The sequence below is a fragment of the Kogia breviceps genome, chromosome 8 (assembly GCF_026419965.1).
Source record: "Kogia breviceps isolate mKogBre1 chromosome 8, mKogBre1 haplotype 1, whole genome shotgun sequence".
Lineage (NCBI taxonomy): Eukaryota > Metazoa > Chordata > Mammalia > Artiodactyla > Physeteridae > Kogia > Kogia breviceps.
Genome location: NC_081317.1, coordinates 37,332,315 through 37,356,077, shown reverse-complemented (window position 1 = coordinate 37,356,077; position 23,763 = coordinate 37,332,315). Strand labels below are relative to the sequence as shown.

Genomic DNA, 23,763 nt, shown 5'->3' with positions numbered 1-23,763 from the left:
TTCAACTATTGTGTCTTTTTTATTGTATAACCTTGATTAGGAACTACTCTCATTGATTGTGGCTGGAGAGCTCCACTGAGGGGATTTCTTCTAGGAAACTTAAGCAGGAAATTTCAGAAAAACCAAGTAGATCCTTTCTTTAAGAGGATTCTACAGAAATATAAAACGTGGCTACTTCTTAGTCATTATTGGCTGGGTTTGTCTTATTCACCATTATCCTCACCATTCAATAAATAATTAAATCAATGAGTGAACATTAAATTACTAGAAGTAATTCTGAATTCCTAGGAGGTTATAAACCCAGTGTAGTGGTCTTAAGTGGTATTTCCTCAGAAATTTTCATCATCCAACATTTCTTAAAATTAAGAGAAAATGGCAGAAATACTTAAACAACAAATTAAATTAAGCCCATTATTCTTATACAATTATTTGAAAAGAATATATTTGGACTAATTAAGTCTAAACAAAAAACATCAATTTTCTATAAGTGTGTAAATTTATGAGAATACAGCACTGAAAGGGTCAAAGATTATTGCTTTATTTGCAAATCTTTAGACTGACAAAACCCTCTGGAAAAATTTATTATGTTTGTCTTTTTTAAAAAGCAATGTTTCTATAAACCCTAACAAACTGCTATGAATAAGCTGTAAATCACTTCACTGGCTTGAGTAATGGGACTTGTATTTCATGAAACCATGCCAAGAAACCTGGAGGCTTTCATTGATATTGAATCTCCTGTAATATTTAATATCTCTGTGTCCCCCAAAAAGACAAATTTTGATACTGACTCAAAATACTTTTACCATAATTTTTTTCTGAAAGGAAAATAAATAGAAATCAATGATATTGTCTGATGGTTTTAAAGAGGTTCATTAGCTACCAACAGAGAAAAAAAAGTTAGAAGCAGTAGAAAATAAATAGAAATACCTTCACTAAATCAATGTGGCTGTAGGTTTAGATTTTATCTGTAATTATGATTTGTACATCCAGTTCTAATGGATGAATAATGTTGACTTCTTTCTTCTGGATGACTTTTCTTTCAGTCTTGCTTTACGTTTGTTTGACAAAACAGAAACTCTGTTGAATATTCCACTCTTCCCCTTCCCCATTATATCCAAATTGGGATTATATCCATTTTATGCAAATGGAGAAATGTTGTAGAATCTGGTAGCTAACTGCACTAAAAATCCAATAGCAGGAACTCTGTGGAGAGAGAAGCATACGTGTTATATGAATGCTACATTTGCATTTAATAGTAAAATAAGTGACATGTACAGGGCCTAGAGACAGCTCTGTGTACCTCTAGTTAGGAACCTGGCTGACATTCTGGGCCATGAGTTTTATGAATGCTGTTCAGTGTTACCAATCTTTTGCTTCAGGTAGTGTCTGAACCTAAAAGAAATTGGGCCAGGCATAAAAGAAATCAAGCTAAGGACCAAAGCAAATCTGTATCCCCAGATGTTTATAATCTCCTGTGGCCTTTCAGATTCTGGTCAGTGATTTGTATGTGTTTATTTCCATCCCTCTTGAGTTTTTTTACAAAGGATTTAATGAGGGTTAGCGATGCATTCAATACCACAGGATACAATAAATAAAAATTGGAAAGAAACTGAGTCAGAGGGAAAGTAGGTGTAGACAAGTAGGCAAAATCCGTGCCATGGGGTCTTAAACTCCGGGTACCATACTCCGGTGCAGAGGGCCAGGCAGGTAATGTCAAGCCCTAATCTTTAAACCCATGCACTACAAAAAGGCTGTGAGTCTGGTACAATGGTGGAAGAAGGGGTTGGGGAGGTGCTTCAAACAGCTCACAGCTCAGAAGGAGTTGTGCAATGTGCATTTGATATTTTGTTTTTAAATATTCAATTCTGTTACAGAAAACAAGAAAATAAATGGGATGGATGAAACTCGCGAGATTTGTTAAGCACAGATAAGGAAGTTAGTAACCTATTAGACCAAGAAGACAGCAAATAGTTATGATGCACTATACATACAGGAGACTTATAAGGCACTCAATATTCATGAGGTCTTAATTCACCACTCATTGCTGGCACCCATTCTGACTCCAAGAAACACAAGTAAAACCCATAGCTGCTCAGCAGATTAATAGGCAAGCTATAGCTACTGGCGAGGCATACTTGCCCCTCTGTATTTGCTTGAGTTAATATGCTTCTGTTCTCAAGAGTTTTGCCCCTAGCACTCTCCTTTTTAGTCCTGCATCCTGTTCCTAAATGGCCTCATCTACTTTCATGCTTGACGCTCCTCTGGTGTACACAAAAATTACCCTCGGCTATCCCATAGGTACCCAACTCCACCTGGACATTATCTAATGCCCCATGGGCACCTCAGAATTCATATCTCCCAGATTCACCTCATCTTCTCTTTCCCCAAACAGCTTGTCTGTCTGTATTTCAGCCCACATAGCAGCAATATCTACCTAATCACTCAACCAAAAATCTGGATATTGCCCTGACTCTGTCCTTTTCTTCTAGTACCAAGTCCTGTGATTTCTACCTCATTAAAGTTTCTCATTGTTTTTCTCTACCCACCATCTCCAAGGATGTGCCAAATTAGCACTAATCACCTGGGTATCAAAGAGTCTTCGGAGTGAAGACCTAAGTGCCAAGCACAATGGACAAGACTGCAAAGATCTCCCTTGGTTTACCTCTCAGCTCTCATCCAAGTCCTGGACACAGTGCAAAAGACCCTTCCCCTCTCTACTCTTACCTCTTGACATTTCACTGACTGAACTCTGATTACTTACAGATTCCTGAACGAGCCATTATCTTTCTGACATCCATGATTTCATCCTCACTGTTTTCCTCTCTCTAGATGTCCTTCTCTCCCACCTCTACAACCCCACAATCCACCACCCCATCACCCACCATTTTATTGTACTAACTCTTAATCTTCTTTCGCATGTTTTAGTGGGACTGTCAACTCTTCCAGAAAACTTCCCTGAAACTCCAGGCTTGTCCCTATCATCATCCTCCATCCCTGGCCTTTATGTGAATTAAGTGCCCTCCCTTCATGTTTCCACGGCAGTCTGTCAGGGTTGCAGAGGAAGGAGATGGCACACTGAAATTAGGATGATTCAAGGAGGTGTGGGAGAGGTGCAGGGGAGCAATAAGGGATGGTGCAGGAACCCCAGGTTGGTAACGTGGAGCTGCCACAAACTCTAGGCCTGAAGAGACTAGGGGAGAGAGTGGTTACCAACACCTGGACAGAGAAAGTCACGTAGAAAAGTTTATCTGGTGAGGAGCAGTGACTTTTGCTTGATAGTGACCAAGGCAAACTTGCAGTGAGAAAAGCAGGATAATAACTACCTTGGCCCCATTCTTCTCCCTTCTCCTTGACCCCATGCCACGCTCCCCATTGGCCAAACCAACCTGCAGCCAGAACACAAGGAAATGAGTTAAAATAATCTTACAGCTCAGCCTGCAGACCTGTAAGGGTGGAGAAGGATAGAAAATACATCTAGAGAAATAAATGGATTATATCTAGCACAACCACACTTTAATAGAATCGTCTCTTTGTTCTTCAGTCTCCATCACTAGACTGAGTTACTCGAGGACAGAGAATATTTTATTTATCTTTGCATCCTTAGTATCTAATATGTATTAGACAATAAAAGCTTATTCAGAGAATATGGCAAATTGGCCATAACTTGGAGGATTACATTTTCTGATCTTGCCACTTGCTTTCTCACTCTGGAGAAAGGAGAACAGAGTGAGCTCTACAATTTTCATTGTCTGACAAAAAAGAAACACCATTTGGTCAGTAGTAATGAGTTCTCTTAGCGCTCAGTACTGAGAGGAATTAGAGTCAATCATGTGACTGTCTACATAAGAGGCACTCAACTGCATAATTGGCAATATCTTCAACATGGAAGCCACAGGTGCAGAAACATTCTTCATGGGGTCATTTAAAAATATTAGCCCTTGATAAAAGCCAAAGGAATGTTATTAAAAAGTAATCCAAAGGTGAACTGAGCTAGTGTGTTCCACTTTGATTAATCTTAGAACATCTTGCCCAAGAAATGGTTAAGCCTTAGACTTCAAACCTGACTCACTAAAAAAACTCCAGTCCTCTCTGGATTCTCTCATCTCTCGTCAGCCAATAGATGAAAAGGATCAGCTGAGAAACTCAATGCACTGAGGAGCCATGGATCCATTAGAGGGCAGAAGCCTGGGTCCCTGAATGACTATGTGGAGTGGAGCCCTTTCTCTAATCTCTGCAAACCTCTGTGCTGAGAGCAAGAAATAAACCTTAAATGTGTCAAACCTCTGAGATCTGTGGAGTTTTATAGCAGCAGTTATTTCACCCTGACTAACACAGTTATAAAATAATGTCCTAAATTCTATACTGGAGTCTGTTTTAAATGTTATCACCATTATTATCATAAGCCATAGTTCATATCATATTCAAGTTCTTTTCATGGAAGTCCTTTCCAGCTTGAATCTCATAATATCAGGATTATAGTATTGTTTTCCATAGGAGAAATGTATCTCAGAGCTCTTCTTGCTTGGACTATGATAGAAAATATAATACCAACATTCTGATATATTTTATAATGTAAAAAGCCCTGTTTCATGCATTATCATTTTAGAATCTCCCAGCAACTCTGAGGAATACACAAGGGTCTATTATTGTCCTCATTTTGCAGGTGGTGAAACTAAGACTAAGAAGGATAAAGTGGAGAAAACAATTTACAGAGTTGTTTGAAGATAAAGCAAGAGAATAATCTAGTCTGTCTGGCATTTGGTACATGTTAAGAATTAAGTTTTCTTACATGTTATCTATTGCCTCGTAATAAACCACCCCAAAATAATGACTTAGAACAGCAGCAATCATTTATTCTGCTGGCAGAATTTGGGCTGTGAAGACACAAATAGCTGAGGGTGGGGGTAGGGTGGAACAGCTGGCTTCCTTGGGCTTCTCTCTTTCTGTGGTCTCTCCACATGGTATCTCCACATGGCAGCCCCAGGGTAACCATGGCAGCTGAAGACTTCCCGAGTGAGTGGAGAGAGCAAGAGAGCAAGCAACAGAAAAAAAGAGAGAGAGAGAGAGAAAGAGAACTTTAGGCAGAAGCTCTAACACATTATGACCCAGCCTTAGAAGGATATCACACTGTGTCACTTCTACTACATTTTCTTAGAAGCAAGCCACTAGAGACAACTCATATTCACGGGGAGGAGAATTAGACTCTGCTTCTTCATTGAATTTTGGGGCACATTTCCCTCTCTAAAATGCTTTCCTGAATTAGTACAGACGTGAAACTAACAGGTAAGGGACACAGCCAGGGTCATTCACAGCTAGGGTTAAATGGCTCCACCACTATTAGATCCAAATGTGTGACTCCCAAGCCCCTGCTCTTTTTCACTACTCCAGAAAATCTCCTGTGATCAGCATGTCGAATAGGGAAGACATGCTAGTCTCCAAACAGAGGTAGTTCTTCTCATTGCCTTGGAAAGCACACTTTAAACATGTATTTTGCAGGAAAATATTACCCTTAAAGCAGTCATCCATAAGCACTTTCCAAGTTTCCAAGTATCTGTGTTTTTAATCCCCCGCCAACAGATGTATTCATTTGCATTTCCCCTAGATGAACCACGTTTTTTGTTAGTTTTGACTGTATATCTCACCTCTCAAGATCCTTTTGTATTAATTCTCAAACCCATCACTAAGGTTGATGCTGCCACCCAATTTGGAATCTTCCCTTGATTCCATCATCATGAACGTGTGCCCTTCCTGTGGGCCATTGAACGAAATGTTCTTTAAGAGGAGGGTCTGACATAAGATCTGAGGGGCATTCTTTTTTCTTTCTCCCAAGAATTTCTATTGAACTAAAGAGAGTTTAAACCATCTCATTTTAGAAAATCTGGAAATTTGAACGATGGAATGGATCTGAAATCTCAGAGCGTTCACATACCGGTTTTTGTAACTCTCAGCAGTAAGGCAAATTTCCCTATAGGAGCTTTTCTCTGTTTAGGGATCCCCAGCAGTCCCTATGGGGAAACATCCTTTTTGTTCCCCCTGAATGCCAGGGCTTGGCGGGGGCCTGGGGTAAGAAGTAGAGAGAATGGATACGGGTCTCCAGTGTAGGCCAGCACGGACCACAGGAATATAACTGTAAGCCAGATAGGTACCATATTTTCTAGTATCTGCATTTTAAAAAGTAAAGGCAAAATTAATTTTAATAATATATTTAATTTAACCCAATATGTACAAAATACTATCATTTGAACATGCATTTCATATTAATATAAAAATATTCAAGAGATTTTTTTCATCCTTATTTCCAAACCAAGTCCTGGAATCCCATGTGTATTTGACACTTCTTGCACACCTCATTCCGGACTAACCACATTTCAACTCATCAATGGACAATACTATACTGGACTGCACACATAAACCCTTCGTTTCTGTTGCTGCGTTGGGCCTCTGAGACCTCAAACCTTTCTTCTCTGGTTTCATATCTTCTTACAGTTCAGCTCAAACACCTATCCTGAACAGAAATCCCTTCTAATGCTGTCCATTCCCGCCCTGTCATTCTCTATCCCGTTACCCTGCAGTATTGTCTCCATGGAACCAATCCCTTCTAAAATAATCTCATTTATTCGTTTACGTATTGATTGTCTAGCTTCTCCACCAGAATGTAAGTTTCAAGAGGGCAGGGATTTTTTTAAAACCTATTATGGTCTCTGTGATTTTCCGGTGCCGAGCACCGTGCCTGGACCACGCGGGGCGCTCAGGACACCTCTGCAGGATGAAGGAATCTCATTTCTCTGGAGCCCCGCCGAAGGGGGCAGCGTAGCAGCGTGTCACAGGTGGGGCGCCCATGTTGCGCGCGGCCGCGCTGGCTGAGCTCCTGGCGCGGGTGTGGGGTGAGTGGGTGTGTGCGGGGGTGTGCGCGGTAGAGCGCGCCAGCGAGTCCAGAGCGCCGAGCGGGGAGGAGCAGCCAGCGCCGTGCAGCTCCCGCAGCGCCGGCCCGGCCGGGCAGCTCGGAGGTGGGTGGGCCGTGTCGCCAGCCCGCCCGCGGGGTCCCCATTGGCCGCCTGCCGGCCTCCCTCCGCCCGGAAGGCGGCGAGGAACCGAGGGGCTGCTCCGGAGCAGGAGCGGGAGAGCCCGGCCGAGCCGACGCCGGACGGACGCGCGGGATTTGCGCCCCCACTCGCTGCCTCCCTGCGCTCCCGCCGCCGCCCCGCTAGTCCCCGGCGCTGGCGCCTACCGTCGACCTCCGACAGCGCCCCGGAGAGACCCGGGCAGCTCCCGGGCGCCCGGGTAAGTGGCTGCTCGCGGCTCCCCGTCTCCTCCCGGGCCCCGCCGCCTGCTTTTGCTTTCGCGGCCGCGGCGCGGCGGGGTTGGCCCGGGCAGCGCCCAGGGCAACCGGAAAGGCCGAGGCGGGGTACACTTGACTGAGGGGAGGAGGGGGGTCGCAGCCAGGAGATGCCCCCAGGGCCACGAGCCGGGTGGGAACAGGTGGCGCGGGCCGGGCGCTTTGTGTCGGGACGCGGAGACCGGGAGCGGGCGGCCGCGCCTCCCTCGGCCGCTCCCTTCCCTCCCTTGCTCCCCCGGGCGGCCGCACGCCGGGTCGGCCGGGTAACGGAGCTGGAGTCGCCAGGAATGTGCCTCTGGGGACTGCTTGGCTCGAGGGAGGAGAGAAGGTGGCTGAGGCGGCCGGGGAGGTGCGGGAGCCGAGAGGTGGCGCGGGGGCTGCACCGCCTCTCCAGACAGGAGAGGGATGCTTCTAGCGAGGCGCGTTCGGCCCCGGCGAGGGCTTCATTCTTCCGCTGCGCCCCTGGAGGTGGGGAGCTGGGTGGGCGTGTGTGCAGAGAAAGGGGAGGCGGGGAGGCCAGCCACTTCCGGAGCGGGTTCTGATCCGTGCCGAGCGCCCTGCTTTCGGGGACGCGGACCTTGGGGTGCGGTTGTGCCCGGCCCCACGCGTGTGCCGGCGATGCGGGGCTGGGGGAGTCCCTGGCCAGGGTTTAACAAAGAGTGCTCCTCTCCACCCGGCGGGGTGCGGCAACTCCGGAGAGGTGGTCTTCAGCGAGCGAGTCTTAGCCCTGGGGAGGGGTACTTCGTTTTGGGGTTGTCAGTTTATTGTTGTTATTGCCTTTTTTATTTTTTTTAAAGGACTGTTGACTGATGCATGAGGGGCCCACGGAGGCGCAGGAGCGGTGGTGATGGTTTGGGAAGCGGTGCTGAAGTGCGCTGGGCTTCCGTGAGGCGTGACAGTTTATCATGACCGTGTTCAGGCAGGAAAACGTGGATGATTACTACGACACCGGCGAGGAACTTGGCAGGTACTGGGGGTTCCAGAAACGCACGCTTCTGGGTTGTGGGAATGCACAATACTGCGGGCAGTGGGCGGTAAACAAATGCAGTTTGAATTCAGGCGTCTCCCTCGTCCTTCCAGGAGATGTGCAAATTATAGAGAAAAGAGTTAACTAACCCAGCAAGGACTAGGGACCAGAAATAAACTACCTAAAACAAGGGGCTGGCGGTGGAGAAGCTATTTCAGTGTTAGATTATGATGCAAAGTGTATTGATCAAGACCCCTGGACAAGAATAGATTTAGTTGTCTGCAGTAACGCTTGTCAGCTTTTGCCCTTCTGAGACAATGAGGCAAAAGCTGAGATATAGTTGAAACTGGAGTTAGCTCCAGTTAACTGTGAGTTAGCCCTTATGTGTACAGAGAGTACAAACTAATTAATAGGCTTTTAAAGGCTTAATACTTTCCCTCTTTCTGAATTTTCAGAATAACATGCACAAGTATCGGTAGGTCACACATGGAGACTTGCCAGATGTTGATGTTGGGTTTGGATTTTGAAACTTCCTTGAACCAGGAATTTAATTACCCAGTTGGTGTCAGTGGTTGCTTTGGTTTCATTCACGATGTTAAATTTTTAACACATCCCTAGTTGAGAGTCTAATATGGCTATCTGGATTCAGAGCATACTTCATTGCTGCGGGAGCTGTGATTCTGAATGAGAAGTCTTTCAATTCCAGGTCAACAAAGAACGATTTCTTTGGGGGCCTCTAAGGGCTGGATGGGTTTCCCCTTGACTGGGGATTTGACAGTGTGTGTTATGCTCTGGTCTAACTTGAGCAGAAAACCCAGTTTTCACACCTAAATTTAAATTCAACATAAGAAATTTGACTGCAGTGTATTTGTATTGTGAGTCAAGTAGACAAAAGGATCTTTAAACAAACAAAAAAGTATATTTATTTACATGTGTATCAAAATATGTATTTTTCCGTATACACCTGATGTCCTGATTCAGTGCTTCCTGTTTCTCCATGAAAAGGAAATTCAAAAATACCCACACCCTAGATGACCTTGTGAGAATTGTGAAAGTTGAGTTTAACTAAAATTTTTTCAAGTTCAAGTAATAGTTGAGAACAAAAGCAATTTTTAAAAAGATACTGTATCAAAATATTTCTGTATACATTTAGTATGGACTCAGAACATCACTGGGAACTTGTGCTTAGGGGGAGCTTACTATATATTGGAGATTTACTGAGTGAATAAGTAAGAAGGAAAGCTCTCAAAAATATTTCATGGATATGTTTAATGTTAAGGTTTAAGAGTATGTGGTTGAAATACTTGGTTTAACTAGAATTTAAGTCACTTTATTCCTGTGGTTTTTAGCAAGATGAGTGGTACATGGAGTTTTCCTTTGGGAGCAGGGGAAAAAGGCAAAAAAGTATGTTTAAATTCTGTTTGTGTAGTGTGGCCTGATTATATGAATTCTCTTATAAAGAAAGATGATTAAAAGTAGGTGAGATGATTGCTTTATAGATTAAGTATGTTGACCTTATTTTCATTAAGATCTTTTGGTAGAATTATGTGTTATGAGAAGGAAAAATAATGAGACCTCCCTGTGGCTGGCGGGGGAGTTTGTGATCTTTATTTCGTGGGTGCGATGACAGGCCCTCTGCCTCTGCGATGGAGAGCAGTTTACTCATTTGTCACTAGATTTTGCTTTGATTTTGGCTCATTCTACGTTTCTGTGTATAATTTTCTCCCCACTGTGCAAGACTAATTGACAAATTGTTTATTGAATAATTTAATTTGTGTGACCTATGAATTTGAAAGAAGTGCTTTGACAAACTGGGAGTTGGGGATTTTTAAAAAATAAAGTATACATGCCGATCTGTCTGATAGGTCTTTTGCTTTTGTTTAAAAATGCAGTAAATGGTTGATTTTTTTATTTCAAAGTTTTTTTCAAGTCCTGTGAATTTTATGTCTGCCAGGAAATAGCCACTTCCTGAAAGCAAATCCTGGCATATGATGGACATATAGGAAAGATGCTGCTTCATGTGTCACTGAGAGAAGATTGGGAGCAGAGAGGCAGGAGCTTAGCAGTGGAAAATGAAAATGGGCAGATGTTTAACACAAAAGCAGGCTTGTTCTAAGCAGTGAGTTATAAACAAACCAACATCTATGATTTAAAACTTCATCCACATATCTTTAGCAGTAATCTACATAATAGCTGCTCACTTACTTTATAAATGGTCTAAGACAAAGTCAATAGCTAGAGGAGGGAGGATGGGTTTTTAAACAAGTAGGATATAGTATTTTGATTATTACTATTGTTACTTTGCTTTTAGGAAAACAGAGAGTATGTGTGTACAAGGGTGTGTGTGTGTGTGTGTGTGTGTGTGTGTATGTATATTAGTGTGTGTGCTGCCTAGGTGTACTGTAAAAGCTCTCTGTCAACTCTAAAAAACTTTATAAAGTATATTGACTATTTGTAGTAGTGATAGAGCAGACAGACCACTGGACAGATATTCTGGTCCAAAACTGGCTCTAGAACTTGCTAGCTGTATAACCTTGAATAGGTCACTTACCATCTCTGACCCTCAGGATCTTCATCTATAAAGTGAGAGGCCTAGTGCTTATTTCATGGCTGTTGTGAATACCAAGTAAAAGAATTTTATCAGCAGTCAAGAGTTAAACAAATATAGATATCATCAGCAGGACTGGTTGAGACATATTCCAGGCATGCTAATAACTTGGTTTGCAACTTGATATTCTTTTTTCTGTTTACCAATTTGGGGAAGGGAGGTCCTGTGGGAAAAGGGTCATGGGGGAGACCCACTGCTGACAGCCCTTGGCCTCTCCACTCTGATTCTGTATAATGCAGCTCTGGCCTTGAACTTGCACACCCTTCAAGTAGAAACAAGTCCCCGCAGTGAAAAGGACTGTCATGGTTAAAATATTGTTTGGTGACCTGTGTTGACTCCAGGGGGCCCTTTGGGTCTCACCCTCTATCCCAGGAGGTGGAACGAAGAACTGCTTCTGTCACATGTAGTGGTTTCTGGGAGGGGTTCTTATAAATGCGGATTTCTCCATGTGCTGTTACACTGGGTCATTTTAATGCCCCAGGTGCCTTAGCATCTCTTATCAGTTGGCACTCGGGGCAGCTGAAGGCCAGCTTGTCCCACCATCGCACTCCAGTTACATCCCTGGCTGTGGTTCAGCCTAACCTGCGAGCCTTCTTGGCACCTCTGTGAACACCACCTTCCTGAGAACTGGCCTTCTTTCTCTTACACTGTCTGACCTTATGTGATCTGAAGACCTGGGTCCCACCTCCTGAATAAATCTCTCCACAGTGATCTCTCCCTTTCAGAAGCCAAATGACTTGCTCTCTGAAGCACTCCACTGGTCATGACCAGAGACTGCCCCATCCGTCCATGCTCCATCCTTGCTTTGTGTTGTTAATATTCTTGTATGACTCCATGTAGCCGGCTTAAATGTTCCTTCAGGGTGCGCTGTGGGCTCTTTTCTCCCCTGTGGGTGTGCAATGTGCTGTATAATTCTGGGCAAAAGTTTAATCGATGCCTCAATAGGCTAATGCAGACCGGCAGGTACAATACTGAGACCAGAATGGGGATTTGAGATGCAAATGCTGATGCGGGTGCTGAGGTCAATGGAGAGGTGGTGCGTAGCGTGGGACAGCCCGGCACCCTCCTTTGGGAAGTGGGGAGAAGCCTACCTTTGCAGGATGCTATACGAATTAGAGGCAGTGGCTGTAAACATCTCACACATAGTCGCTGCCTCAGATATTATTTTTAATAACCTCTTTTCCCCGTTACAGCATTTACCACAACGCATACTCATTACTTGTTTGATTATCTGCTTTCGCCACAGCTTGTCAGAGGGTTGTGACCTTGGACTTGCTCATCATTTTTTATCTCTTATACCTAATTAGGTGCATGATGTAGGTGCTCAATAAATGCTGACAGATTGAATAAATGGATTAATATTTGTAAAGCACCATGAGTACACACACACATGCACATATATATGGTTACATGTATATGGCCCTTAATGAGTGATGACTCTGGTGGTGATGAACTTAGGATATTAAAGGCTGCAGCTCATCAAAATAAAAGCTGTTTTTCCTTTTTCGTTCTGTGACTAAGGTGCACAGCATATCCAAGTACAAGATCAGTTTTAAACAAAACAAAGTGGAGCATTAAGTATTCTACATTTGTTTGGAGGGTTGCTGGAAGCTAATAATTTAAAGTTAAAACACTCTCATTTTGGCATAAAATCCAGAGGCATTTTAATTGACGTGAGGAATTGTAATAAACCCTGACAGTCTGAGTACCTCTTTCGGTTGGTTTACTGTGAACTGCAGGAATCAGTCCTAAGACTGGCAATCCCGTGGGGGTGGGAGAGGGAGAGACTTCCCAGCGTGTTTTCTCCTTGGAAGTGGGACTCGCAGGCTCGCTTGGTTGACTAGTGAGATCATCCTGTAGGACCTCCCTGAATGTGAGTTTTCTCTTCTCATTTCCGCTTCTGTGTGCCCTCAGCTGTTTCCTCTGATGGGAAAGGCTGCAAAGGTGTGAGAGATAAAGTTCAAATATATGTGTTAGAGGTAACAATCAGGGATTTAAAAATTTTGTGCATTATAGGGAGGCCTAATAATAATCTTCTAGCATGTGAAGGGAGGGCACGATGACAGTGGAGAGTGGCAGTTGGGTTGAATGCTTGCTTGCCAGCACTGGGAATGCGCCTCTGGACCACCTGAGGATGTAGAAATTAGGTTCACTGGGACCTGGCGGGACATACCGTCGGGAACGTAGGGTATGGAGGCGCTAATTGATGGGGAAGCCAGGAAACGTTGAAGCGGCCTTTTTGGTCCTCCCATGCCCTTTTACCCTAGGCTTGTGTCTCACCCAGCCGCTTAGGAACCTAAAGGCCCCATAGCGTTGGCACGCCCCTGCAAAGCTGTGAAAAACACAATAAGCTTACAGAGATGGATGCTCAGATGAATTTCAGTAATTGCAATCCAGGGTTATATCAGAAGAGGTGACATTATCAGACGGATCCTGTGGTCTCCCAGCCAAGTTGTAACCCCAGAAAGGTAGAGACCATTTCCTTCAGGCATTGGGGTGGGGGTGTGTGGATACCTTCAGAGATGGTGTGGTGGGGGAATGACGGGGGAGCGACAAGGTCAAGATTAGGTGGTCTGACCTCTGGGACACCCTGTAGGGGAATGAGTTATGAACTTTCACCCCTAACTCTACCCAGTTGCAATGTGTACCTAACCTAACCTAATCAGGCATTTTATATGCATGAAATAAAGCGTGATTTTAATGGAAACATATTTCTGATCAGGAGACAAAGAATGCCACCTGCTGATAGAGGGGAGGGGCTTTTGTTGGTGACGGGTAGCCCCGGACCCTTGGGTACTTAGACCTAGAAGAAGCTGAGCAGTCAATGAGTCCTTCCTTCTTGTTTCATCCCATCAGTCCTTAGGTCAAGTGGCTTTCTCAAGGTAGCTGGCTATCAGGTAGCAAGAGATGGACCTAGACTCCCGAGCAGGACTGTTTTCATTATATTCTTCACACTACTTAGGATTTGGCAATTCTCATTTTTTTGGAAGCCAGATAATGTTGATATTGAACAGAAGTGATTTGGGCAGCCATCTAATGCCTATCCATCTTAATACGTGCTTGGAGAGAATGGTCAGGAGAAACTAGTAACCGCTTCATGGTGGGTTTTCATTTTCACCCCATGAAGAGGCTGACGCTTTGAGTTCAGAACTCTTATGGGCACTTGACAACACATGTGACCTCCTTGTCTCTTACAAATGGCTTGTGCCCTATATTTATGAATGGTGCTAGTACGTGCTGTAGTTTTACCCAAGTGCCAAAGTTCATAATTTAGCTTTTTACAAAGATCACAGAACACTTTCATTATTATTTAACGTTTGAGTCATGGAATGTATAAGAGTCGTGGCTCTGCCCAGTAGGCCACCCCCTGAAAGACAGTTTCTCATTTCATTAAGTGTCCGTAGTCTGTCTGCTTTAAGGCTGAGGTGTGATTGTTTGAGGCTTTATGTGGAAGGTGATATTTAATTGTTTTGCTTTGGTTTGCTATGGTAAATTATCACAACGGAATGCATCAACCCTCGGCCTTGAGAGAGATTATATGGTAGTATAATTATTTTTAATATATTCAGTCTATCATTTTGTTTACATTCTAAATTAATTCCTGTAAATGTACAGTTAGGAGAGAGTAGAGGAAAAAATGACTGACCTTTGGTTTTTCTACATCATCTAACAAAAATGTGTTTAAACATAACTTTGTCTAACTAGTGCATCTTTCTTAGGTAAAACAGAAAATTGTCATATCCCCATTCTAGATTTAATGTACTAAAAGGATTTTTACAGGGAAAAAGTCTGAAACCTGAAATAGTTGGTCTTATTTTCAATCCCAGTCCAGAACAAAACAAAACCAGTCATGTGCTGGTAACTAATCTCTGGTGATAACTGACAGGTGTGATCCTTAGTGACTCTTGTTTATCGCTTCTGTCTTTTGAAGGTGACGTTGAGAGCTCGTGTGGCTTACAGACCACACTGCAGTCATTTAAGTATAATGTTGCTAACCTCTGAGAAATGACCACGGGGCTTTCCCCTATGTCCTACCTGTCGACATTCCAATTGTCAACTTGAGAAATTTTATTCAGTAATATAATGTATTGATACATTCAGAGATGTCAGGAGGGGAAGGAGGTGGGGAGAAAGTTGTTGATTTTTCCCTTTATCAAATATTCAACTTTAGATGAGGAATGTAATGTTTGAACAAATGAATGCTGTAAACTGCCGAAAGGTTTATATTGATGGTGCTTATATTCATAAGCCTGATGGTTTTCAGCTGGGAAATTTAGCTGTGTGTGTGGACTCTTGTGGGACACATTTTATTTTCGGTCAAAACTGTCTGATTATTCTTTCTTAGATATAATGTGATGAATGGGGCTGGTTTTCAGATATCTCCAGTACAGTTGATATAGTAAGTTTTCACGTATAAGGAATGAGTGAATTTCCATTTTTTTCCATTGTTAAATAGTTTTTTCTATAGTTCATTGTTTTCTACTTTTGAAACCATGCAACCCGTCCCTTTTTAACTTGTAAGGATTGTCAGGATTTTCGAGACCTTACTTTGGTTCTCCATGCTCTTGTCCTTGGCCCCCCCAGTATGGAATTTTCCAGTTGCAAAAGAAATGTAGGAGAGGTAATCAGTACCTTTTTTTTGGTCCCATCATGAAGCGGGTCAGATTTCCCTCTGAACTGCCTGTCTCTATGTACGCCTAGCAACTCATACCACCGTCTACGACAAAGCTGTATATGCAGGAGGGTAGATACGACTCAGGTGATAAGACAAAATAGTGACAGAGGGATACGTTGGCACGAAGATGGAGCAGCTTGGGGGAGAAGAGGTCAGAAGTTAGTGCTGATTCTGTTCTAATGTTTCCACCCTCCTTTGAGAAGTTCTTCTAAATCGTTTTGCCTCCTCTGGGTAGAGCTCAATTTTTTTTGTTTTTCCATCTGTGGTTTATGGGTAAGCGGCAGAAATATGTGTCTCTGGGAAAGTGATGAAAGACTGCAACCTTTTGAGTGTAATATTTAATAGACTGAGAATTGCAAGCTGCTTCCCTTTACAAAAATAAAGCTATAGGCACTGTAGGTATATGAATACTGTAGAGAATAGACTTTTCACAGCTAACTGCTGAAGCTGGAAATGCTGAATTGCACCTGATACCTGGAGGAGCTGTCCTGAGAAATTTGGTAAGCCAAAAAAGTTAAGAAGTTATTTGTTATCTTAAAAATACTATTTTACTGGTACATAAATCAATGTAATTGAAACCAGATCCTGCCAGGGGTTTCTGATGTACACTTGGAATGTGAATATAGAAAGTAGTCTTTCTAAATGTTGTCTCTGCCACTCAGTGTCTAGAATCAGCATGTGAACTGCAGTTTGTAATGCCAGAAACTTCCACCAAAATATCCTAAGGAGCTCCCCTGTCTTTGGATAATCACAGGTTTATTTCCTTCCCCTTTCGTGGCCGGCTCACACTTCTCCGCAGACCATAATTGCAGTGGCACCAGTGTACTCAGGACAAGGCCTGGCTGATGTAAGGCACCTCTGCTCTTGTTTTCTCCCTAATGTCTCTATTTCCACATTGTACAATCGGAGTGAAGTAGACTCCTCACCTGTCATCCCATTTGGTGGAGAATTTATAAAATGACTGCTTGAGACCTTGTTCTAGGCATTTCTTTGCCATGTTATTCAAACTAGCTTTGGAATGGAGGGAAGATATTTACAATTCCCCATTTAGAATGGATAAGGTTTGAGCACCTGGCCGATATCCCCCCTCAGGAGCTTCAGGAAGCTGATTCAGTTGTTTGGGAGAGGAAGTGAATTAGAACAAGCGGAATATTTTCTAGGATGAAGTTTTGTCGGTCTTGCTTTCCTCCCCATCGCTCCCATGGCACGAGATAGGAAAGCTTGGCAAATACAGCAGTGGACAGGAAAGGTAAGTCGAGGTGGTGTAGAAGTGTGAAGTCCCTCGGTTTTGCTAAACATGCTTCGGGCACTGAATGAGTATATCCGGTTTTATTAATGTTACCAATTAATATGGACCATCCTTTGTAGGCCTCCTCTTCAGAAGCAACATTCTCTTTCATGCAGATAATTTTAAACATTAAAAAAAAAATGTTTGCACCCACAGGGCAAAGTCAGGCAGAGCAACCGCGGAGCAGGACCCCGCGGCCCGGCAGGTCTGGGCTCCCAACATTCCCGAGTCTCTGGCGCACCTTCCCCGCACCCTCGCCTGACCCCGCGCCCCAATGTGCCCTTTGACCCCGTCTAAACCAAGCCGCCGACGGAGGAGGGGCCCACAGCGACCTGAGGGACCGCTCTGCTGTGCAAACGTTGCGGCGCAGCCAGGCACCCGCTCGGGGAGGCGCCGGGGAGGCTGCAGGGCCTCGTCCCCCAGCGCAGCCCGCCCTCCGCCCTCCGCATGCGGGGCCGGGGTCCTGACCGACCCACGCGCCCAGGCCGGTCGGAGGAGCGATGCGGCGGCGGGGAGGCTGGTGTCCTCGCCAACCCCGAGCCGCCTCCCCTCCGGCCCAGGCCGGGTGGGCGGCAAAAAAAAATTTTTAATTAAAAAAAATTATCTGTATTAGAGACAAGTTTTAACCTGCAGAACTAAAAAGCGAATACAAAATGAGCTGGGCTGTTTCGGCCTGCAAGCTTCTGTGGAGCATGTCCACGGCTAGTTGTGCAGATTCTCTCTTTTATTTCCTATATCCTTAACAATCTGCGGTAAATAACTGGGCAGTTGGTATTATTTTACACTTGGCTTGTTCATGTGATTCTTGGCCCTCTCTGAATTGTGAGCTTTCTGAGCATAGAAAGCATGGCTTTTTGTGTCTCTTACATGGGGTGGGATTCAGCTAAGACCACAGGAGACTCTGTTTATTTGCCTTGTGAAGGTACATGTCCAGAAATTAGAATGTGGTTCAGAGCTTTTGACCCAAATCCCTGACTCCACAGTGCACTAGCTGTTGCCTTAGGAAAGTCACTTGACTTCTGTGAGACTCAGTTTTCTCATCTGTGAAATGGGGATAATAAGCATACCTACCTCATAAGGTTGTTGTTAAGACACACATAATGCATGTAAGGCACTTGGCCCAGCAGGCACACTGTAAGCGCTGGAGAAGGGGCAGCTGTTTAATAAGACAGAGAGCACAGGAGAGACTGAACATGCTTCTGGATCCTTGTCACCGGGGTCCTGCCTTTTTCTATTAGTTCCTCATTTCCCCACCCAGGTTCTGACCTGGTCTCCCAGGGGCGGGGTGGGGGTGACGGCCCTTTTCTCCTTAATTCCATCCTTCTTCCTCTTCTTTTCTCCTCTGTGTCTCTCCCCATCTTTGGCTCAGCCTGCAGGGTGGACTCATTTTACCAAGTTTGACGTCGTTTATGTGTATGATGTGCCCTTCTAGCTGCCCGTTCCGGCTGGCTTGGACCCAGGACTCGGTTTATGTGCTGGGCTCCCTGGTGGGTCCGCCCAGTAGCTTGGTCAATGATTTGCAGAGCTCCTGAGAAACAAGTTAGCCAGGAATTTAGCCGTGCATTTGAAAGCAGGCTGCTGGAGATGGGGCTTACAGGGATGCCATTGCCAAAGTGCACCCAGACGCCCCTGGAAAAGGGAGGGAGGAGCTCATGTCAAGGAGGGTCTATAAAGATGGGAAAACATGCTTTCAGGGAAGCCAGGACAACTAAAAGCTGCACAACAGCCAGGAGAGAGCTGCTCGGAAATGCTCAGAGGGACGGTCATCCTGGCGTTATTAAGAACCTGAGGTATGTCAGCACACAAATTTATGTTTTAACAGGGTGTACTGTAACTTCCTGAAAAGTCAATTTCATTTTTCTAGCTGCTTTTTAAATGAAAAAACTGTCTTAAGCAGCTCAATAAGAGACTAGGAATTGGATCAGATGAACAAATCATTGATTTTTCTTATAGATCTTTATGGAAGAAGGAATCTGAATGAGAGTGTGAGTTCCATTCTGAGATGAACTTGCTGCAGAAGGCAAGACGTACGGCAGGTCTGAGCCTCCGTTCAGTTCTGACACGTACTGATTTAAGATGTGAAAATAAGTGTTTGGCCAAGCCAGAATTGCCTGTGCCAAGAAAAGCTTATTAGGTTGGTGGCTGAAAGGCTGAATTGTTAGGATTTACTTAATGGCGAGGTTCTGCCAGCTGCTGGGAGTGAATGCCCACTTAGGCGTTTGAGTGCATCCTTGTTCCCTGGACTGGGGGCCCATTTGTTCAAGGAACATGGCAGTCACACCAGAGGCCCCCCCCCTTTTTTTTGGCGGTACGCGGGCCTCTCACCGTTGTGGGCTCTCCTGTTGCGGAGCACAGGCTCTGGACGCACAGGCTCAGCGGCCATGGCTCACGGGCCCAGCCTCTCCGCGGCATGTGGGATCTTCCCGGACCGGGGCACGAACCCGTGTCCCCTGCATCGGCAGGTGGACTCTCAACCACTGCGCCACCAGGGAAGCCCCAGCGTCCCCTTTAAAGGATGCTTCCTTATTCTTTGGGCCATTGAGTAGAGATATCTGTAGTTTATAAAAGTGACATTAGATGCTCACAAATTTGCAAAGGAAAATGCTCAGAAATTGGGTTTATAAGGTAAGTTCAACTGAAATATCAGGGAGTGACAATGCTAACTATAAACAGGCAACATAAATAGACTGTTAAACAAAATTGTCTTGTGAACTGTGATATCCGTCCATCACATATTCATTCGTCCAGGGTTGATTGGACTTCCGAATGATAGGGCACTGGCTGGGGTGTCAGGCAAGACCGTTTATCTCAGCAAGTTCCTAACCAAGAAGGGCAGACAGACTTTATACAACCAATGATAATAGGAAAACTAAATAAGGAGTGAGAGAAATTAAGTATGAAAAACTGTTTCTGGAGTTCAGGCAAGAAGAGGCCATTCTGACTTGGCGGGTTCATTCATTTATTCACTCATTCATTCAGATTCTTGTGGGGCCATAAAAACATAAGCAGGTGGGTGCCTGAGCGGATATGTGTGCGTGCACTTGTCTACCCATTTATTCCCTGGAAGAAATTGGAACTCAGACATGAAGGAGGAGACAAGGAAACTGAGATTTACTGGGAACCCATTTTAGACCAGGGGCTGGAGGTAGATATTTAATACACATTTTACAGATGAGAAAACCGAGGTTCGGAAAGACATTGGCCTTGAATAATGTGTTTAAGATGGTGGAGGCAACCATTGGACACCCAAAATTGCTAAGTCATGCCTGGAGATTGGGTGATGGGTGGTAGGGCTTACTCTGGGACCTGTTTCTCTGCCCTGTCGTGGAAGGGAGAAGTTTAAAGAACTTTAAAACATCCAGCACAGTGCCTGGCTCATACAATGTGTTCAATACATGTTTCCTTCCTTTTTAAAAAAATAATAAAATTTATTTATTTATTTATTTATTTTTTACTGCATGGGGTCTTTGTTGCTGCGCGCGGGCTTTCTCTAGTTGCGTCGAGCGGGGGCTGCTCGTTGTTGCAGTGCGCAGGGGTTCTCATTGCAGTGGATTCTCTTGTTGCAGGGCACTGACTCTAGGCGCGCAGGCTTCAGTAGTTGTGGCACACGGGCTCAGTAGTTGTGGTTTGTGGGCTCTAGGCCACAGGTTCAGTAGTTGTGGCGCACAGGCTTAGTTGCTCCACAGCATATAGGATCTTCCCAGGCAGGTCTCGAACCTGTGTCCCCTACACTGGCAGGCAGATTCTTAACCACTGCGCCACCAGCAAAGCCCGATGATTCCTTCCTTTAAACTGAAAGTTCTCAACCTTGGTACTAGTGACATTTTGGTAGGGATGATTCTTTGTGGTTGTGGAATGTTTAACAGCATCCCTGGCTTCTGCCCTCTGGATGCTAGTAATATCTGCCCCCACCCCCGCCCCAGCCCATTGAGAACCACTGGGCTGCAGGATCAGGACAGCGAAGTGCTAACAAACGGACCTAGGGGTTGGAGCGGGTAGTAGGCAAGGAGGATCCTGCACCCGGTGAGCAAAGAAAGTGCCCCTGAAGGAAGGTATTGACCTTGGGTGTCCCGAGCTTGGGAAGGAAGAGAGCAGGCTGCAGATGGTGTGAGCCAGAGGTCTGAGGCAGGTGTTGTTTTAGTCTGGCTTTTATGCACTGTCGCTGGAGTGGGTGTGTCTGCTGTTTCCCAGAGGCGTGGGGTGGCACTGACAATGAGTAAGACCTGGAGAGACTTCCGGATGTCTCTCATCCAGTGTGGTAGCCACCCATGACCAGCATCGAAGTGTCTGCCTTGCCCCATCCTGCTGAGCAGGCTGCTCTGAGTCATGGCTTGGCTGGGTTCCCATCACTGCCTGACCTCAGCCCACCCTACTGTTTCCTAAGGGCGGTCTTCTGCTGCTGTCTCCACAACTCTGTTTTTAACCTGCTGAATAGCTTTGTGTGTGTGTGTGTGTGTGTGTGTTTAATGCTGATTTCTAATTTTTAGTCAAAGCTAGATAACTCCTTGCTTTTTATTCACTTTTCATTCTCTTAGGCCCTGGATCTTGCCTCTCCAGCAGGCTGGATGGCACAGCAGGCTATGTGACTGTGGAGAACCCATATAGCTTAGTTATTGCCTCCAGTATCCCCTCTTCCCAGCAGGGGGCTTTTAAAGGTGAAAAGTCAGGTCTCAGGATGTGGCAGGAGGTGTGAAGAGTGCTCTCTGCCCTCTCCCAGCTCCCTGGGGGAGGGGCACTTATACAGAAGTCACCTGGGGAAGCTTGTCAGTGGTGGAGGGTGTGAAAGGACAGGGGCTGATTTGGAAGGCACAGTGGTGGGGAAGGGAAATGGGTCAGTCAGGGTGCTGGCAACAAATGAGTCCACTCCTCTTTCCTGGTGGTGCAGTGGTTGAGAATCCACCTGCCAGTGCAGGGAACATGGGTTCGAGCCTTGGTCCAGGAAGATCCCACGTGCCGCGGAGCAACTAAGCCCATGTGCCACAACTAGTGAGCCCACGTGCCACTACTACTGAAGCCCACGTGCCTAGAGCCTGTGCTCCGCAACAAGAGAAGCCACGGCAGCGAGAGCACGCACACCGCAACGAAGAGTAGCCCCCACTCACCGCAACTAGAGAAAGCCTGCGCGCATCAACAAAGACCCAAAACAGCCAAAAATAAATAAATAAAATTTTTTTAAAAAAGAAATGAGTCCACTCCTGATGGTCAAGGTGAAGGAGGGCCAAGTACACACAATCTGGGAAGCTGATCCTGTGCCTAGGGCTGTGCTGGGGCCACTGAGGAGGGCCTTCAGAACATATGCCACTTTGGGGAAGACACACCCTGACCTCTCCCTCCTCCTTCCTGCCAGTGCCTCCTCTTGACCCCCCGCAGGGAGCAGGATGTGGGGCAGCCTCCAGCTGGGCAGAGAACAGTGAAGAACAGATTGGGGGGGTGGGGAGGGTGGTGTGTGGACAGATGGAGGAGATGGAGAGTAACCAGGAGAGGGAGGTCCGCTAGTGACAGCTGTGAAATAGCACTGGGTTTGCCATGGAACTGCTCCCCTCTGTTGGTGCAGGTGATCAGAATCTGTACTATCAGTTTGCAGGATCCTCCTCCCTACTCTCAATACTGGGTTTATATTCCATTTTTCCCAGGAAGTCACTCCTGAGCATCCCCTTTCAAAGCGTTCCCTCCTCTTGCAAACTCCTGGATATTTCCTCTTTGGCACAGTCATCCAGCATTTAGACTCTCCATGTTGCATTGCTGGCTGTCCCTGCATGATGTGTGTGTGTGTGTGTGTGTGTGTGTGTGTGTAGCTGTGTTTATCTTCCCTAGATTGTAAGCCCCTTAAGGTGTCATAGATCTTTTGTTCCCAGCATCTTGCACAGAGAAAGTATTCCAGAAATACCTGTTGTCTTAATTGGTCATATCACAATATTCTGAAATGAAGGACTGTACCATAGTTCCTATGAGTTTTAAAGGTGGATAAGTAATCACTAAAAATTTCCTTTAGATGCATAGTATGCTTTCATCCTTGGAATAGCCCTGGGTAGCGACAGCCCTGTAAAGGTACAGAGTGGGTCCCAGTTTCAACTGTAGCTGGAGAGTAGGATATGGACAAAACGGCTATACCTTTCCATTGTAGCATCCTGATGATTTCCCCCAAATCTATTGGTACTTTTTTTTTTTTTTTTTTGCCATGTTACCTATTCTCATTGTCTGATTTTAAAGTGTGGGGGAGTCTAGTGGGAATACACTGTGGTTGACCCCCTCTCAGTTACTGAAGGGAAAGTAGGTACTAGAGGCAGTAGGCACCAGCTGTTGATGTGTCCATGTCACAGCTAGCATGGTTCTTAGAGAAAGCAGCACATGTTTGTGCTGAGTCTATGAACAGAGCCTCTACAGCACAACTGTTTGCCCTGGAATATTTGCAGTTTAAAAGGAAAGCCATGGGACTTGATGTTAAACCTTTCTGCAGTCGGCAGTCTCTTTAGTACCATCAAATTTGCTCTCTTTTTTTCACGATGCTGGAAAACTGGGGCTTCAAAAAGCAAAAATGAAGTCTGAATATAGAATTGACTTCTTCCCCAGTAAATTTTAATTGATTCTAGTGCGAGTAGAAAGGTGTATTATGTGTTCTTAAAAGATAGGATTTAATTATGTTTTAATACTAATTCTCTAGAAAGTGCTGGAGTTGCACCCAGATAGAAGAAACAGAGGGCTCTGGTAGGATCCTGTAAACGGACTGATGAGAAAATGGGCTTCTGCTGCAGAGGGTTTGGGAGCGTTGCCAGCCTTACGACAAGGTGTCACTTAGCCTCCCCACTCAGGGAGCAAGTGGAGGGCCTGCCAGCTTGGGGGAGCCCTGCTCTGAGGGGGCAGGGACATCTGGAGCCAGAGCAGTTTCCAA

General features: G+C 45.2%; 2 protein-coding genes across 8 annotated transcripts in view; one reads left to right on the top strand and one right to left on the bottom strand.

The window, feature by feature from the left end:
• Window positions 1-4,832: 4,832 nt before the first annotated feature.
• Window positions 4,833-8,243, bottom strand: LOC136794739 (uncharacterized). Its single transcript, XM_067041061.1, has 3 exons — window positions 8,078-8,243; window positions 7,229-7,798; window positions 4,833-5,005 (listed from the first exon to the last, which is right to left on the bottom strand). Exons 1-3 carry the CDS (start codon window positions 8,241-8,243, stop codon window positions 4,848-4,850), a joined length of 894 nt encoding a protein of 297 aa, XP_066897162.1. The 3' UTR covers window positions 4,833-4,847.
• DAPK1 (death associated protein kinase 1) overlaps window positions 6,733-23,763 on the top strand; it is a 212,519-nt gene continuing 195,488 nt past the window's right edge. For 2 of the 7 annotated variants that reach the window (XM_067041208.1, XM_067041213.1), the window contains exons 1-2: window positions 6,926-7,281; window positions 8,134-8,303. In XM_067041208.1, the coding sequence (XP_066897309.1) occupies window positions 8,242-8,303 (62 nt within the window). In that variant the 5' untranslated portion in view covers window positions 6,926-7,281; window positions 8,134-8,241. Of the gene's footprint in view, window positions 6,828-6,925; window positions 7,282-7,578; window positions 7,686-7,895; window positions 8,037-8,133; window positions 8,304-23,763 lie in introns of those variants that run through there. The other 5 variants (XM_067041210.1, XM_067041214.1, XM_067041211.1 and 2 more) reach the window with 5 other exon arrangements.

Excerpts from the sequence above, each read along its gene's own strand:
- LOC136794739 (XM_067041061.1), bottom strand. The coding sequence starts at position 8,243 with ATGATAAACTGTCACGCCTCACGGAAGCCCAGCGCACTTCAGCACCGC. Across the intron at positions 7,799-8,077 it reads ACTGACAACCCCAAAACGAA|GGGCGCAGCGGAAGAATGAA; the intron begins GTACCCCTCCCC and ends CCCCACCTCCAG. Across the intron at positions 5,006-7,228 it reads GGCGCTGTCGGAGGTCGACG|TCTTCAGCTGCCATGGTTAC; the intron begins GTAGGCGCCAGC and ends TCACTCGGGAAG.